The sequence below is a fragment of the Leptopilina boulardi genome, unplaced genomic scaffold (assembly GCF_019393585.1).
Source record: "Leptopilina boulardi isolate dan_hultmark-lab unplaced genomic scaffold, ZJU_Lbou_2.1 LbouV2_123, whole genome shotgun sequence".
NCBI classification, from domain to species: Eukaryota; Metazoa; Arthropoda; class Insecta; order Hymenoptera; family Figitidae; genus Leptopilina; species Leptopilina boulardi.
In genome coordinates, this window is record NW_026137667.1 from 663,782 (window position 1) to 679,273 (window position 15,492).

General features: G+C 27.7%; 7 protein-coding genes across 8 annotated transcripts; 4 read left to right on the forward strand and 3 right to left on the reverse strand.

Moving 5' to 3' along the window:
* Positions 1–66: 66 nt before the first annotated feature.
* Positions 67–2,029, reverse strand: LOC127290570 (peptidyl-prolyl cis-trans isomerase FKBP8). The gene is made up of 5 exons (XM_051319256.1): positions 1,890–2,029; positions 1,299–1,687; positions 995–1,194; positions 623–927; positions 67–562 (listed from the first exon to the last, which is right to left on the reverse strand). Exons 2-5 carry the CDS (start codon positions 1,596–1,598, stop codon positions 258–260), a joined length of 1,110 nt encoding a protein of 369 aa, XP_051175213.1. The 5' UTR covers positions 1,599–1,687; positions 1,890–2,029; the 3' UTR covers positions 67–257.
* A 135-nt stretch (positions 2,030–2,164) lies between these two features.
* Positions 2,165–3,576, forward strand: LOC127290594 (peptidyl-prolyl cis-trans isomerase B). Its single transcript, XM_051319290.1, has 4 exons — positions 2,165–2,410; positions 2,771–2,978; positions 3,055–3,239; positions 3,317–3,576. Exons 1-4 carry the CDS (start codon positions 2,315–2,317, stop codon positions 3,446–3,448), a joined length of 621 nt encoding a protein of 206 aa, XP_051175247.1. The 5' UTR covers positions 2,165–2,314; the 3' UTR covers positions 3,449–3,576.
* Positions 3,577–3,716: 140 nt separating this feature from the next.
* Positions 3,717–5,345, forward strand: LOC127290576 (developmentally-regulated GTP-binding protein 2). Its single transcript, XM_051319267.1, has 5 exons — positions 3,717–3,930; positions 4,022–4,329; positions 4,418–4,848; positions 4,916–5,117; positions 5,177–5,345. The coding sequence occupies exons 1-5, from the start codon at positions 3,867–3,869 to the stop codon at positions 5,261–5,263; spliced, it is 1,092 nt and encodes a 363-aa protein (XP_051175224.1). The 5' UTR covers positions 3,717–3,866; the 3' UTR covers positions 5,264–5,345.
* Positions 5,146–8,136, reverse strand: LOC127290549 (polypeptide N-acetylgalactosaminyltransferase 35A). Its single transcript, XM_051319223.1, has 7 exons — positions 7,976–8,136; positions 7,692–7,874; positions 6,947–7,631; positions 6,761–6,878; positions 6,188–6,676; positions 5,767–5,898; positions 5,146–5,656 (listed from the first exon to the last, which is right to left on the reverse strand). Exons 2-7 carry the CDS (start codon positions 7,861–7,863, stop codon positions 5,504–5,506), a joined length of 1,749 nt encoding a protein of 582 aa, XP_051175180.1. The 5' UTR covers positions 7,864–7,874; positions 7,976–8,136; the 3' UTR covers positions 5,146–5,503.
* Positions 8,137–8,251: 115 nt separating this feature from the next.
* On the forward strand, positions 8,252–9,667 carry LOC127290587 (proteasome subunit alpha type-6-like). Its single transcript, XM_051319277.1, has 5 exons — positions 8,252–8,419; positions 8,557–8,651; positions 8,872–8,953; positions 9,039–9,468; positions 9,544–9,667. The coding sequence occupies exons 1-5, from the start codon at positions 8,344–8,346 to the stop codon at positions 9,599–9,601; spliced, it is 741 nt and encodes a 246-aa protein (XP_051175234.1). The 5' UTR covers positions 8,252–8,343; the 3' UTR covers positions 9,602–9,667.
* Positions 9,668–9,812: 145 nt separating this feature from the next.
* LOC127290603 (probable small nuclear ribonucleoprotein Sm D2) lies at positions 9,813–11,134 on the reverse strand. Its single transcript, XM_051319301.1, has 3 exons — positions 10,955–11,134; positions 10,102–10,357; positions 9,813–9,982 (listed from the first exon to the last, which is right to left on the reverse strand). Coding segments are annotated over exons 1-3 (363 nt in total). The 5' UTR covers positions 10,957–11,134; the 3' UTR covers positions 9,813–9,877.
* A 217-nt stretch (positions 11,135–11,351) lies between these two features.
* Positions 11,352–15,475, forward strand: LOC127290558 (glycerol kinase-like). Of its 2 annotated transcripts, XM_051319235.1 has the most exons (10): positions 11,352–11,573; positions 12,060–12,318; positions 12,420–12,634; positions 12,845–13,057; positions 13,169–13,279; positions 13,382–13,638; positions 13,707–13,912; positions 14,146–14,283; positions 14,972–15,049; positions 15,172–15,475. In XM_051319235.1, exons 1-10 carry the CDS (start codon positions 11,493–11,495, stop codon positions 15,267–15,269), a joined length of 1,656 nt encoding a protein of 551 aa, XP_051175192.1. In that variant the 5' UTR covers positions 11,352–11,492; the 3' UTR covers positions 15,270–15,475. The 2 variants fall into 2 exon arrangements, with proteins under 2 accessions (XP_051175192.1, XP_051175199.1); XM_051319242.1 differs by lacking the exon at positions 15,172–15,475 and having other exon boundaries at positions 14,881–15,029.
* The last annotated feature ends 17 nt before the right edge of the window (positions 15,476–15,492 follow it).

Below are 15,492 nucleotides of genomic sequence, written 5' to 3' on the forward strand. Positions count from 1 at the left end.
ATTTATAAATAAAAAAAGAACAAATTTTATTCAGGATTCTTTTTTTCTAAATTAAATAAATATAAATTCAACAGTGAACATAACTTTTATTATAACAATCAACAGGATTATAAAAGTGACCAAATATTCTTTTTTTTATTATTACAGGGAAAATCAATGAGTATTGACAAACATCAGGATCCCCTTGTGTCAACTAATTAAAAAAAAAAAAATTGTTTTTCCATTACCAACTTTTACGGTTTTTTTAAAAAATATACTCAGGAAATAAATTTGTAGGCAATCACACCAACTGTTGCGACAATTGTTCCACCAATTAAACCCCATGCTATAGAACTTGATTTTATTTTACTTTCATTCTTAAAATTTTTATCAATATCAATTTCCTGTTTTGTTCCAAGCATTTTACGATACATATTTTTTTCCTTTTGAACATCCTTCACACTCTTTTCTTTTATAATCGATAGTTCACGTTGAATAGCTTTATTTTCGGGATCTAATTTTTGTGCTTGAAACAAAATCGAATATGCCTGAGAATGTTCACCTTTTAAGTGTAAAATTTTACCTGTAAGGAAATTAAAAATTATTGTAAAATTAATTTTTAGATTTTTTATAATAGTCATACCTTTTCGAAATAGAGCCTTTATATTTTTTGGTTGACATGATAAAACATTTTCCACACTTTTCAGTGCAGCTTCATAAGCTTGTGTTTTTAATTGAGCTTGTGCCAAATTATTGTAAACTGTCAATCTATCTTCCAATAAGGCTTGTAGATCGGCATCTGATTCTGTTTTCTCGACACCGTCTTCACTGAAAGATGTTTCAGATTTTGTTGGCGATAGAAAATCTAAAGCACGACGATAGCACTGCATTGCAAGAGCTGGTTCGTTTCTTGAAAACCACCAATTGCCACGTTCTCGTTTTCTATTCCTTAAATTAAAGAAAGCATTTGAATTACGATTATTTAAAATTAAACAAAAAATATTGGATATTATACCCTATTCTTTTTCTTTCATTGACTGTTAATGATTCGAGTTCCGTTTCCATTTCAACAGAAACAAGTTTAACATTATATCGAAGTGTAACATTTGAAGGAATGTTAGGTTTCTCGCCAATAGTTCCATAAGCAAATCTCGAAGCAATTTCAATTTCTGCTTCCTCACCAACATCCATTAAAGCCACCGCCAAATCCAATCCCTAAAAAAATATACATAAATTAGGTTATGTATAAAAAAATTTTGTAACGTTTTTCAATTTATTTGTAATCACAATCGTATGATTATAAAAAATAAATAATATACCTGAATAACTTCAACGTCTCCTTGTTGAAAATTAAATTCCTCATGTTGTTCAACAATTGTTCCATCATCAAGTCTTCCAATAGCATTTATTATACAAGTATCTCCTCTAGTGGGACGTGAATTTTTAACACCTTCTTTTATAACCCTTTTTCTTAACTGACCATTTCCAAGTATATCTATCCATTCATCCTCTGAATTTAATTTTTTTAATTCACCTTCAGAATTCATATCAACATTTACCTCATCGTTTTCAATAGGATGAGCTTGAGATTTTCCTGCATCTAATTTTTCTTCAACCATTGTTTATAAAATATAAACTTTGATATAATAAATTATTCCGGAAGAATTAGTTTTCAAAGGTGTAAATGTAAAATCTATAAAATCAAAATCTAAAACATAAATGTAATAATAGCTATATTATAGGTAAAACATATTATATATAAATCATTTTAATATATTCCAAAAGAATTAGAAGTTAAAAAAATTATCTACCAGTCAAAAGTCCAGTTTCCTTATAATTAATTTGAAGGTTAGCAATCAATAAATATAGATATGGAATAAAAATTTTTAAAAAACACCGCAAGTACTTACCCTACATTATTACTTAAAATTTTAAATCTTAATCAAAATTAAACGTGGAACACATTACAATTCATATGATCCAATTTTTAAAATAATAGTCATGTTAAAACCATCAAACAAAAAGGTGCAATGTGTAAAAGTACTTCTACAACAAATGTTAATTAGACCAGGGTTGTGTTGTAATGCGTAACTCTCGTGTATTGTACCTTCCCAACCCTGTATTTTTGAAAAATCCCGCGGCATTTAGCCTTGTAGATGTATTTCCGCTTTCGAACATTCTGACTAGTGGCAGTAGTGGCGTGGCAACCAAGCCTGGCTCCAGTTTGGTTTTTATTATTCCATTCCGGTGTAAAATAATTTATAGCTTTTAAACTTTGCATTTGTTTTTAGAATCACTTATTACACAAAAATAGTTAATCTTTAACTATTTAAAAATGTGGAAATTTATTTTATTAGTTGGTTTCCTTTATATTGCTTCTTGTTCCGGAAGCAATGCAGATAAAGCTAAAGGACCAAAAGTAACAAAGAAGGTAGAAATTCATATTTTTTCTTAAAATATTTAATGGATTTTATTAGTAATGAGAAAATTTCAATTATCTCCTTAATATATATAAAATCACCGTTTTCTAAATGTGTTGAAAGGATAAATTATCGCTTATTTCAATAGGTTACAATTACTCCGATTAGACTGTAATTAATCTATCAGAGTAAGTGTTTGGGACCGTAAGTGTCGAATAACACAATTGATATTAATTCTTTCATAACAGTTTTTGCTAAATTTAACTTTACATGACAAATAATAATAATTATTATTTATATTGTTTTTTGTAAAGAAATAATTTTTTATCCCCATAGTTTTAATAATAAAACTAATAAGTTTATAATTGCAGGTTATTTTTAAAATAAGTATCGGAGATGTTGAGGAAGGTTCAATAGAAATTGGCGTTTTCGGTAAAACTGTTAATAAAACTGCTGAAAATTTTGCTGCACTCTGCGAAAAACCTGTAGGTGAAGGATATAAAGGAAGTAAATTCCATAGAGTTATTAAAAACTTCATGATTCAAGGTGGTGATTTTACAAGAGGAGATGGAACCGGAGGTAAAAACATTATAATTACAATTTCTTATCGTAACAGAAAAATAGTATATATAATAATAAATGTTATTTTTAACAGGTCGAAGTATCTACGGAGAGAAATTTGCTGATGAAAATTTCAAATTGAGTCATTATGGTGCTGGTTGGTTGTCAATGGCAAATGCCGGAAAAGATACAAATGGTTCTCAATTTTTCATTACAGTTAATAAAACACCTTGGCTTGATGGAAAACATGTTGTTTTTGGCAAAGTTATCAAAGGAATGGTAAAGTTATTTAATAAAAGTTATAAATAAAATTCTTATTTTAATTTTCCATTTAAATTATTAATATTTTGTTTCAGAATGTTGTAAGAAAAATTGAAGAAACTGCTACAGATAGAAACGACAAACCAAATAAGGATGTTGTTATTACCGATTGTATTGTGGAAGTAGTAGAGCCATTTAGCGTATCAAAAGAAAATGCCACAGAATAAATGTGTATATGGTTAAGAAGGCTCAAAAATTTATAAACATATTGTGCACTGTACAAATACTTTCCTTTTTTTTATACAAATACATATTGAATTTTTTAAAATGAATAAAAAGAAAGTTTTTCAAAATATTTTGGTAAATTTTACTTATTTTTTAAATTTTGATGAAATCTAGTGAAAATATAGTTACTTTCTAGTAAATTTCGACAATTTGGTATTTCTGTCCTTGTCTTTAGCACACGTTACTAAATTACCATGGAAACGTGTGCATTAGACAAGGACAAAAAGTGGAGGCATATGTTCATTGTAAAATTACACTGACTTTTTTAACTACCATTCTACATGTGACTTGATTGTATTACAAAATAGTGAATTGTAATATTTGTTTATGTTCATAGAAATTTTATTTATTTGAAAAAAGATGGGAATCTTGGAAAAAATATCGGAAATTGAAAAAGAAATAGCGCGAACACAAAAAAATAAAGGTATGTATTTTAGGTTATGTTAGCAAAAAAAATTTTATTTTTTTATCAAATTATTAAAATTAATTAATTATTATTCTATTTAAATTTTCAGCTACGGAATATCATCTTGGTTTGTTGAAAGCGAAATTAGCTAAATACAGATCTCAACTTTTGGAACCATCAAAAAAAAGTGAAAAGGGTGAAGGTTTTGATGTTTTAAAATCTGGCGATGCAAGAGTAGCGCTTATAGGTTTTCCTTCAGTGGGAAAATCAACATTATTAAGTACATTAACCCACACGGAATCTGAAGCAGCTTCATATGAATTTACAACACTCACGTGCATTCCTGGCGTCATTGAATATAAAGGTGCCAATATTCAACTTCTTGATTTGCCGGGAATCATTGAAGGAGCAGCACAAGTAAATATGTGAAAAAAATAATATTAAATCTAAAATATAGACTTTTGAGTTATTTTAGAGTAATTGGAAAATTGTTTTTCAATTATAGGGAAAAGGTAGAGGTAGACAAGTAATTGCTGTTGCAAGAACAGCTGATCTTGTACTTATGATGTTGGATGCAACAAAACAAGATGTTCAACGACAACTTTTAGAAAAAGAATTGGAATCAGTAGGTATTAGATTGAATAAACAAAAGCCAAACATATATTTTAAAATTAAGAAAGGCGGTGGACTCTCTTTTAATTCAACTTGTCCTTTGACTAAATGTGATGAGAAATTAGTTCAAATGATACTTCACGAGTATAAAATATTTAATGCCGAAGTTCTTTTTCGAGAAGATTGTACAGCAGATGAATTGATTGATGTTATTAATGCCAATCGTGTTTATCTTCCTTGTCTTTATGTATATAACAAAATTGATCAGATTTCAATAGAAGAAGTCGATAGAATCGCCAGACAACATAATAGTGTTGTAGTTAGGTAAATAGAATATTTTATTGTATTTTATTGAACTTGGAACAATTTGTCATTTTCTTTTTTTTTTAAGTTGTAACATGAAACTTAATTTGGACTTTCTCTTGGACACATTGTGGGAATATTTATCTCTTATAAGAGTATATACAAAAAAGCCAGGTCAACCTCCGGATTTTGACGATGGACTCATTTTACGAAAAGGAGTAACAGTCGAGCATGTTTGTCATGCAATTCATCGTACTTTGGCGCAACAATTTAAATACTCTCTTGTTTGGGTAAGTTCTTTTAAATTATAATATCGTATTACAAATTATTTCCTATTTATTTTTTTTAGGGAACAAGTACAAAATATTCACCTCAAAGGGTTGGTCTGCAACATATTATGCATGACGAAGATGTTATACAAATATTAAAAAAATAAAACTTTGAAATAGATAACTTATTTGATTTTATCAATTGTTTTGCAAAATTTACTTCTATAATAAACTTATACATTTGATAAATGGTAAATTATTTCTAATTACCTAATTGGAAGAGATATATATCACAAATAGAATTTTCTCAAATTTTTTAACAGGATATAATTTTTGAAATGCAGCAACGGAAGTAAAGGTGTTTTAATTTACAATCCTTATATAAAAAAGTCTTTTTTTTACACACTTCAAAGATTAAAAATCACTGAACGAATTAGATTCCATCCAATTAATGATTTATCAGTTTTTGTACATAAGTTCATTACTATTTGTGCGCGATTTCTTTTTTCTGATACGCCTAAACATGTGCCAGTAGCCAAATTGTAAATGGGGGTATTATCCTGCAAATAAAAGTCAAAAAGTTAATATTGAGAAATGAGAGAAAATAATTTTTACTTTAGTAAATTTGTATTTCTTTCAAGTATGGGAAAAATGACAAAAATATATTTACAGTTCCTTTATGTTGCCATTCTTGATCTCCTCCCATTTCATGACATTTTCCAAGTATGGGCTTTCTATCAGTAGCTTCTAAGCAAAACATTTGGCCGAGTACTAGTTCTTTTTTCTCAGTTTCAAACCACATCTAATTAAAATAAATAAGTAAAATAATTAAAATACAATCAGTAAACAATAAACTAACGCAAGATTTCTTTGGGAAAAGTCATATTTACCAAATTGGAATATTATCCATTCATAAATAATAATTCGGTCCATGTTATTTTTAAAATAAATCCAATTTATTTTTGACATCTTGATTTTATTAGAATTTTCATTTAAAGTGTATTACTAATATTTAATGTAGCACCTACTCCCAGTGAAATCCTGTGATAATTTATGAGATAAACTTTTTATTTACTTATAAATTATTTTACCTGTGATTTAGTTCGTAAACATGATGCAAGAATTAATCCCGATCCTCTTGTTTTCATATCTTGCTCGCTTTGAATGCATAATGTTGTATTAACAAGTCTTATTTGATACTGATCCGTATAATTTCTCTTTCTTGAATGCCATGGTTGAATTGGTTTTTGATTCATTTTATTAAATTTTTCATTAAAAGTTTTTTTCCCCTCGTCTGGTAATATTAATTCAGGATAAATTGTATTTAAGTACCATGAAAAATTTTTACAATTTAAATTATTTCTTAATGTTATTCTCGCAGTGATATCGCCATAATCAATCTGTTTTACATTTTTGAGGAAATAATTTTTATAATTATCCATCCATACATGTGCTACACGTAAAGAATTTTTTAACATTGTATCTTGCTTTTCATTATTTCCATAAGGTCTTCGTTTTCGAAAAACATGACCAATACGAGAGCAAGGAATAATTTCAATACTTCCACCACACATCCACATCTGTAAATTAGAAATTTGAAGCAATATTAATTTCAATAAATATAATTTATTCTTCATTTCGTCAATTAAAAATAAATTACTGACCCTAAACGATATTTCCAAATTCTCACCACCCCAAACATCCATTCCAGAATCATATTCTCCTAATTGAAAAAAATACAGTCGATTCATTGCAAAAAGACCCCCGGCCATTGTTGGTGACCTGGATATAAAAATTATTTTATTATTAAATCCACTAATTAATGAAAATGAATTAAAAATTTTATTTACTTAATAGGTTTTACGAAATCTTCATTTTGTGACAAAGATCCAATTGGCAAATTATCCCACTTGAAATGTAGTCCCCAATTGAAACCTCCTCTAACCAAGGGACTTGAACTATATTGAAAAGTATCTGGATTTATTATATCTATAACAGGCACAGTCACAATTGTTTTAGAATAAGCAATTCTGCTTAAAAGTGGTTCCAACCAAATTTTATTCACTTCAATATGACTATCGAGAAATACTAATATTTCTCCACTTGCATGTTTTGCACCAAATATTCTTGCTCTTATTAAACCCTCACGTTTATTTAATTTAAAATATTTAATCTTCTCCTTGAAATTAATTTCAATAAATTGACTAATACGTTCATTTAAATAAATATCATCACTACAGTCATTAATTAAAATAATCTCATGTAATAATTCCTTTGGAGTTTTGTCAATTAACGATTGCAATGATCTCAATAATGTTGTATAATGTTCATTATAAAAGCACATGACAATACTGGCATTTGGTAAATTTTTCACATCATATTTTTGTTCTTCACAAAGTTTATTCCTCGTATCAGGTAAATGACGCTGTAGTCCAAGATTATCAGAAACTAATACATTGAATGCATATTTTTTATAACCCTGTTCTCGTTTCCATTTATCCTCTGAATTTTTTACTAATCCCAGTTCTAAAAAATCTTTTAAAAAAAGGTATGATTATTTTGACTTATGTAAACAAATTTTATATCATTAAATACCTTTGTTTAAATTTAAATTGTTTCCACTATTAATCGTTCGATCTCTACTCGAGTTTTTCAATTCCCAATCAACATCTTTGGAAAGAATTGAATAAAAATATAAACTAAACGACCATGTAATGCTAGCTATTATTATGCCTAATAAAAATGATGTACATCTTACGGAAATCATCTGTAAATAACCTAAAAATGAGAAATATGTTTTTTAACATAAGCAAAATATTGACAAATGAATAATAAAAAAAAACGTAAATTTTACAATCTGATAAACAAAAATTACATACTGATAGGTATGTATATTCTTTTTTACACTTGTCCTTTCCTGGTTTTAATAATCTCACAAAGTACTAGTAAAAATAAATAAACAGAAAAAAACCAAGTGTTTATTTATTTAGTACAATATTTTGTTATTTATATGTCAAACATATGTCTTCTTCTACCATTGTTTCCATGGAAACACGAAAAACTATTGTGTCAAGACCTTTAGGAAAGTGTCACAATTCAGACACTCGTATCAAAGTATCACATTTCAGATGTTCATGTTATAGTCTATGATCATGTTATAGTCTATGATTTTACATGTATTTGGGCATTTCACAAGTCATCAAACAATAGTAATTTTTAAACCACCAAAAACAAGTGTATTTTTAAAATGGCAAGAGCTAGTAGTGCTGGTTTTGATAGGCATATTACTATTTTTTCTCCTGAAGGACGTCTCTATCAAGTTGGTAAGAATTAAAGAATGTATTTAATCTTTATAACCATTAATTTTCATCATGTTGAATTTGAATTGTCATGAACATAACCTAAGAATGAAAGCGGATGATTAGCATTTTTTAAAAATTTTCTATATTATTTGTTACAGAATATGCTTTTAAAGCAATAAATCAAGGAGGTCTTACCTCTGTTGCTGTAAAAGGAGTCGATACTGCTGTTGTGGCCACACAAAAGAAAATTCCGGTAAAAAAAAAATTATGTTATACTCGTACTTTTTCTCATTGAGGAAGCTTTATTTTGTTTCAAATGGGCGAAATTTGTTTTATTCTTTCAAAAAAACTTTTTTTTTTATAAAAAAAATGATTTTTTGTGGATCGATATTTAAAATTAATGAAATTTCAATAAAAGATTAATCGATTTAAGTTTCAATTTTTCCAATTTTGTCTTTAAATTTTGATTTTAGGACAAATTGCTCGATGCTCAAAGTGTAACTCACTTGTTTCATATTACTGAATATATCGGCTGCTTGATGACTGGAATGATTGGTAAATATACACATAAATAGTTAATATATGATTCAGGAGTTTCAATAAACATTTAAAAATATTAAAAATCTATATAATTTTTCAGCTGACAGTAAATCTCAAGTTCAACGTGCTCGCTATGAAGCTGCTAATTTTAAATATAAGAACGATTATGAAATGCCAGTCGATTGCTTATGTCGACGTGTAGCTGATATTAGTCAAGTTTATACGCAAAATGCAGAAATGCGTCCTCTTGGGTGTTCTATGATTCTGATAGCTTATGATGAGGAACAGGGGCCATGCATTTATAAAGCAGATCCTGCTGGATACTTTTGTGGATACAGAGCTGTTGCAGCTGGCTCTAAGCAAACTGAAGCTAATTCTTATCTCGAAAAGAAATTAAAGAAAAAGCAAAGCTATGATCATGATGAAACTGTTCAATTAGCTATTACATGTCTCTCTACAGTTTTGTCTGTAGATTTTAAACCATCTGAAATTGAAGTCGGCGTTGTAACAAAGAATAATCCTAAATTCCAGTATGTGTCATTTTTTATTCTTTTCGTTTAAATTGCTATTCATTTTTAAATATTATATTTTTCTGTTTTTTTCAGTGTTCTTTCTGAGGCCGAAGTTGACAAACATTTAACTGCCATTGCTGAAAAGGATTAAGTTTGGATATTTATACTTTTCTTTTTTTTAAATATACGTTATTCCTAAATAAATCCAAATTTTAAATACATTGTTTTACTTTCCAATGCACTTTAATTTGAATGTTAAAACTAGAGATCGTTTTCAAAATAAGCTTTAAACAAAAAAAATCCCCATGGAAATTCATAAAAATAACTTAAGTAAAGAAAATTAGACGAAATAAAGACAGCAATTTCTTTTTTTTAAAGTAGACAATATATTTTAAGACTTAACTTAGATACAAAAAATGATAAGTAATTATTTTCCGCTTGCTGTCGCTAAAGGATTTCTTAAAACCAGAATAACTGAGTCTCCTCTAAGAAACATTTTTGAGATAAATCGATCCTTATTTACTGGTTTTGCCTAAAACAAAGATATTTTGATAAATTTTTGTATAAAACTTAAAGGTAATAATAGAAAATTTTTTAAGCCTTGCATTCTGACATGTAAAATAATGTTAGATGAAAAATCATTGAATGTACCTTCTTCTTTCCTTTTCCAGTGCGTGGAAGTTCGGTCCACATTTCTTTGACATTTTCCAAGACCATGTTACAATGCCTATCAAAGGCTTTCACTCGGCCAAGTAATTTTTTGTTATTCCTACAATTGATCAACACCTGAGTATTGTTTTTAACTGATTGAGTTAAAACAGATAGCGGTCCAGTATTAAATTCTTCTTCCTCTCTTTTTGACAGCTCTTCCGGTGTCATCTCAGATTTTGGTTTAGTTAAGGATGACCTACAATTTTCAATAAATATAAATCGCAATTTAAAGAAAAAATTATTTTTCTCAAAACCCTTCGTTTACGAATAATATATTGTATCTACAAATAAGACCTAAAAGTTGCAGGTCAGTTATTACAAAGGTTTTGGAAAAATCCTAGGTACCGGAAGTTTCCACCGGTAGTGTGAACAGTTCGGCCGGAAAAATTTATTTGAGGTTATGTATCCGTCTAGACGGACGTTTAGCTACTTTAACGAATTATATAGAAATAAAGTTACTTATTGTCATATTTTTCAAGGTAACACATGTACCTATTAAAACACAAACTTTGTTATGTAAAAATTTTTTAATATTTTTAAAACTACTTTGAATATTGACCGGTGTTCTTCACTATACTACATTCCATTTTACAATTAATTAAAATCATTTCAATCCTATTTCTCAAATGTTTGTAAAATATTTTTATGAAACACTTCAATTACAGTCTTAATTACTGAAAGTTCAATCTAAACGCACTAAAATTTAAAATAAAAGAATAATCTATCATGCTTAATTGATACGAATTTTGTTTTGCAAATATAAACGTTGTTTACTTTAGACTATATTACTTACATTTTTTGTCTGTTGAATTATTTTCTTATTGAAAAGTAATCACCAAATTTCGAAACTTTAATAAATAATTTTTAAGCTGAATAATGGTAATTAAATGCAGATTTTGTTTGAATTATGAAACTCAACAATTGACAACAACTATTTCCTACAAGCACGATACAATTAAAGAAGCAAAACCACTGTATAAAGCTGCTTCTACAACAACTTTTTTCATATGTTTACATTAAGGCTGTGTTTACATTAGTATAAAAGAAATAAGATATCTGTTTGTCCTTCTCGCACTCATTGCCTGGTTACCAAGGTGTGAATGCTTCTTTAAGTGTACTATACAGGAAGAATGTATCCATCCCTGAGCATTAGGGTGGGGGCGTAGTTACTTTTGTTCCCTTCCCCTCCCTTATTATATTTCTCCTTGGTTTGCATACCCTGATTGTTCTCCCAACAATACAAATGTGTTGGTTGATATTAAACTTGTCACTAACAGTTTTTTTTCATTTAATTTAAAACATTGTAAGGTTTAAAAAAAATATATCATCAAATGAACAAAAATGAATCAATAAGCAGATATGGACCACTTATTGGTGCAATTGATGAAGGAACGAACAGTGTTAAATTTCTGGTACGGTAGTTTTAAAATAATCATTAAAGAAATTTCATTTTAAAAAAATAAATTGTATTACATTATCAAGTAGTTTATTTACATTTTTATTCAAAAATTTTGCTTAATAAAAATATATATTATGTCAAATGTTATTGTGACTCAAGTGACATGTAATGTTTTTAATTAAAAAATGAAAGATTATAATATCGGTGGATGGACAATTAAAATATATAATTAAATAAAAAAAGTTTTGGTTTTTAATTAAATATGTTCAACTGGACAGCAAATTTAAAATTTATGAAAAAAAAACACAATTTTACTAAATTTAAAATGGAGATGGAGAATTTATCTAATCAATGAAGGCAAGACCTGAAATTTTCTCAATGCGCAATAATAAAAATCTATAGTTTTGGTTATAAAACGTACTTTAATTTAAATGAATTGTTTTACGGTTACATTATATTTAACTAAAAAAAAATTCTCATGTTAATAAATTTATTTTAGGTTTTTGCTGCAAATACTGCTGAAGTATTAACGTATCATCAAGTTTCAATATCCAAATCATATCCAAAAGAAGGATGGGTTGAACAAAATCCAATGGAAATATTAGACGCAGTGGTGGAATGTTTAAATAAAACAGTAGATAATTTACATCAACTTAGTATAGATTCGGCTGATATCATTGCCATTGGGATAGCAAATCAAAGGGAAACATCAATAGTATGGGATTCTATTAGCGGTCAACCACTACATAATGCAATTGGTAATTAAATATTTATGTATTAATTTCCATCATAAATCTTTACAAAAGTCTAATTGAAAAATTGGAAAAGTAACGATTTTGCATAATTAATAAACTTTCAGTGTGGATGGATATGCGCACCACTAACATTGTGGATGAAATACTGAAAGGAGTTAGAAATGACATAAACTATCTTAAACCTTTATGTGGCCTTCCAATTAGTCCTTACTTTAGTGCATTAAAACTAAAATGGTTATTAGATAATGATGACTGTGTTCAAACTGCGGTGAAAGAAAAGCGTTGCATGTTTGGTACAGTTGATTCCTGGCTTATTTGGGTGTGTATTATTTTAATCATAGTCTCCATTATTTAATATATTCTTTACAGTAGAATAGAGATATAGAATTTTATCAAGTTAAAATTTCAATTTTTGGAAACTTAAATGCGTATCTTTTTAATATTTAATAAATTTAAATTACAATAGGAATCTTAATCTATTTTCAATTAAAGATTTAATAAGAATAAATTATTTTTAATTTGGGTTTAGAATTTAACAGGAGGCATCAATGGCGGTGCTCATAGTACAGACGTCACGAATGCTTCAAGAACAATGTTAATGAATATTTCGACATTAAAATGGGATTCTAAATTACTGGATTTTTTTCAAATACCACTTGAAATTTTACCACAAATTCGAAGCTCTTCTGAAATTTATGGTCATATTCATGATGGAGTATTACGAGGTGTACCAATATCAGGGGTTTGTAATATTTTTTAAAATTTATATAAGTGATACGAAGAGGAACGATTTTCTAATTAGTACCAGTTTCTATTCAATCTAAATATATTAATATAATTTGTTTAATTTTAGTGTTTGGGTGATCAGCAATCAGCTTTAGTTGGACAAATGTGCTTCAGACGTGGTCAAGCAAAAAGTACTTATGGCACTGGTAGCTTTGTACTTTATAATACAGGCACTGCGGTAAGAATTTTTATATCTGACAATTTATAAATCTTTTCAATAATAAACTATTAAATTCTTTATTTAAGAGTTTCAAAAAGAAAAAATGAAGATAATTTTCAGATTGTAGATTCAACCCATGGTTTATTGACAACAGTTGCCTATCAATTGGGACCTGAGTCACCTCCTGTTTATGCTTTGGAAGGATCAGTTGCAATGGCAGGAGAAGTTATACAATGGTTAAAAGAAAAGTTAGAAATTCTTTCTGACGTTAAAGAGTCAGAAGCTGTTGCCAATCAATTACCATTTGATAATCGAATAGTATTTGTTCCTGCTTTTTCTGGATTGCATGCGCCATATTGGAGAAAAGATGCACGTAGGTTAGTAATTTTTTTATTAATAATTGTAAAATTTATAACTATATTTTATTTATATATAATTATTATAGTGTCATATGTGGCATTACTGAAGAAACAACTAGTGCGCAAATAGTGAGAGCAGCTTTACAGGCTATATGTTTACAAACAAGAGATATTTTAGAATCTATAAAAAAAGACACTGGTTTATTATTAACTAAGTTACTAGTCGATGGAGCAATGACAGCTAATAATTTATTAATGCAAATGCAAGCTGATGTATGTGGTATTCCAGTAGGTAAGAATTCATTATTTATATTTATACATCAAACCCTATTTTTTAGTTTTTATTGTTTTCATACAATTCTTACTTATATACATATTTAATTAATTAATTAATGAGTTTTTTTAATTCAGAAAAATATATTCGGAAATTTAAATTCGGAGAATAGTCAATTCGGAATATCACTCATTCGAAAAAATGACGGGGAATCTAATATAAATCTAATTAAAATTAATTGTACAATCTAGTGAGGCCTTTGATGTGTGACACCAAAGCTCTGGGTGCTGCGATCGCTGCTGGAAGAGCAGAAGGTATTCGCAAATGGGATGTAAAATCCAACATTGCAGTACCTAGCGATACATTTTTCCCATCTATAACTGACAACGGTAAATTAAATATTCCACATAGCACATATCTTTAAGTAAACTTTGCCAGCAAATTTCATCGCCATCTAAGAAGCAAAAGCACCGCTTTTAAGGTCGAAGTTTTTAATAATTTAAAACGCGCAATTCATAATAATTGTGTTATTATCAATAGATCATTTTTTAATTTTAAAAAAATCGGAAACAAAATGTTTTTAGATATATTATGATTATTAATTACTTCTGCTATTTATGAATAAATATTATTTATTTTAAGAAACAGACATTTTTTAATAGTCTTAAGAAGCAACAATTAATAAAAAAAATTGTGTTTCAGAAGTATTTTATAATTGTCGTTTTTATTTGAAATAATTATAAAACTCATTATAAAAGTTTCATAATAATTTTTTAAAAACATAAAGCTTTTCAATTTATACTGTATTTTAATAATAAAAACAAAACTAAGTTGGAGAGTGTCATCTGTTGTGTAAGTGTAAGGAATTGAAACGTGATTTTAACTCATTAAAATTGTTGATAAACGATTTCATTAAAATAATAGATATTCAATAATTAATTATATTAAACAATAGTCATAATACATCTAAAAACATTTTACATCAGTTTCAGATTTTTTTAAATGGTCGCATTATCATTTCTGGATTGACTCACTTACATGATGTAAACAAGTACAAAAAAAATTTTTCTTCTGCAGAACGTGATATGCTTTATTCACAATGGAAAATGGCTGTGAAACGAAGTCTAGAATGGGAATCTTTAGAAGAATTACATGGTATGTCAAATATTATAAGATTACAAGTAGAAAATAAATATACGATGTTTAGATGTTTATTTAATGTAACTTTATTTTAATTCTAAGCAATAATAATAAAATAAGATAAATTACTTTTTTAGAGGATGATGAAGATCTTCATAAGTTAACTGCCACAGGACTTTTTGTAATTGGAACGTTGATTTTTCTTATGATTGCAAAGTATCGATCAATTACTTGATTTTAGTTTTCAAATAGAAATATAATAAAAATTGTTTTAGATAATTTTTTGCATTTAAAAAGATAGTTAGAAATTTCTTTTGATATGGAAAACTCATAAAATTTTAATAATTTTATCTAACTACATATTACGTTAATAGTTAATACATGTAAAAATGAGATTGTTATGATATATAATTAGAGAATAACAATACTTTTTAAATACGACCGTCTTGTATTATTTT

What these genes read in the sequence shown, in the direction of transcription:
- LOC127290570 (XM_051319256.1), bottom strand. Translation starts at nt 1,598, where the DNA reads ATGGTTGAAGAAAAATTAGATGCAGGAAAATCTCAAGCTCATCCTATT. An exon ending in AATGAAAGAAAAAGAATAGG is followed by an intron (nt 928 to 994) that starts GTATAATATCCA and finishes CTTTAATTTAAG; the next exon opens with GAATAGAAAACGAGAACGTG. An exon ending in AAAGGCTCTATTTCGAAAAG is followed by an intron (nt 563 to 622) that starts GTATGACTATTA and finishes ATTTCCTTACAG; the next exon opens with GTAAAATTTTACACTTAAAA.
- LOC127290594 (XM_051319290.1), top strand. Translation starts at nt 2,315, where the DNA reads ATGTGGAAATTTATTTTATTAGTTGGTTTCCTTTATATTGCTTCTTGT. An exon ending in GACCAAAAGTAACAAAGAAG is followed by an intron (nt 2,411 to 2,770) that starts GTAGAAATTCAT and finishes TTATAATTGCAG; the next exon opens with GTTATTTTTAAAATAAGTAT. An exon ending in GCAAAGTTATCAAAGGAATG is followed by an intron (nt 3,240 to 3,316) that starts GTAAAGTTATTT and finishes ATTTTGTTTCAG; the next exon opens with AATGTTGTAAGAAAAATTGA.
- LOC127290576 (XM_051319267.1), top strand. Translation starts at nt 3,867, where the DNA reads ATGGGAATCTTGGAAAAAATATCGGAAATTGAAAAAGAAATAGCGCGA. An exon ending in TCATTGAAGGAGCAGCACAA is followed by an intron (nt 4,330 to 4,417) that starts GTAAATATGTGA and finishes TTTCAATTATAG; the next exon opens with GGAAAAGGTAGAGGTAGACA. An exon ending in TTAAATACTCTCTTGTTTGG is followed by an intron (nt 5,118 to 5,176) that starts GTAAGTTCTTTT and finishes TATTTTTTTTAG; the next exon opens with GGAACAAGTACAAAATATTC.
- LOC127290549 (XM_051319223.1), bottom strand. Translation starts at nt 7,863, where the DNA reads ATGATTTCCGTAAGATGTACATCATTTTTATTAGGCATAATAATAGCT. An exon ending in GATTTCGTAAAACCTATTAA is followed by an intron (nt 6,879 to 6,946) that starts GTAAATAAAATT and finishes TTTTATATCCAG; the next exon opens with GTCACCAACAATGGCCGGGG. An exon ending in AATGGCAACATAAAGGAACT is followed by an intron (nt 5,657 to 5,766) that starts GTAAATATATTT and finishes TTTTATTTGCAG; the next exon opens with GATAATACCCCCATTTACAA.
- LOC127290587 (XM_051319277.1), top strand. Translation starts at nt 8,344, where the DNA reads ATGGCAAGAGCTAGTAGTGCTGGTTTTGATAGGCATATTACTATTTTT. An exon ending in AGGACGTCTCTATCAAGTTG is followed by an intron (nt 8,420 to 8,556) that starts GTAAGAATTAAA and finishes TATTTGTTACAG; the next exon opens with AATATGCTTTTAAAGCAATA. An exon ending in AAGAATAATCCTAAATTCCA is followed by an intron (nt 9,469 to 9,543) that starts GTATGTGTCATT and finishes TGTTTTTTTCAG; the next exon opens with TGTTCTTTCTGAGGCCGAAG.
- LOC127290603 (XM_051319301.1), bottom strand. An exon ending in CTGGAAAAGGAAAGAAGAAG is followed by an intron (nt 9,983 to 10,101) that starts GTACATTCAATG and finishes TCTTTGTTTTAG; the next exon opens with GCAAAACCAGTAAATAAGGA.
- LOC127290558 (XM_051319235.1), top strand. Translation starts at nt 11,493, where the DNA reads ATGAACAAAAATGAATCAATAAGCAGATATGGACCACTTATTGGTGCA. An exon ending in TTGATTCCTGGCTTATTTGG is followed by an intron (nt 12,635 to 12,844) that starts GTGTGTATTATT and finishes ATTTGGGTTTAG; the next exon opens with AATTTAACAGGAGGCATCAA. An exon ending in TTTATAATACAGGCACTGCG is followed by an intron (nt 13,280 to 13,381) that starts GTAAGAATTTTT and finishes GATAATTTTCAG; the next exon opens with ATTGTAGATTCAACCCATGG.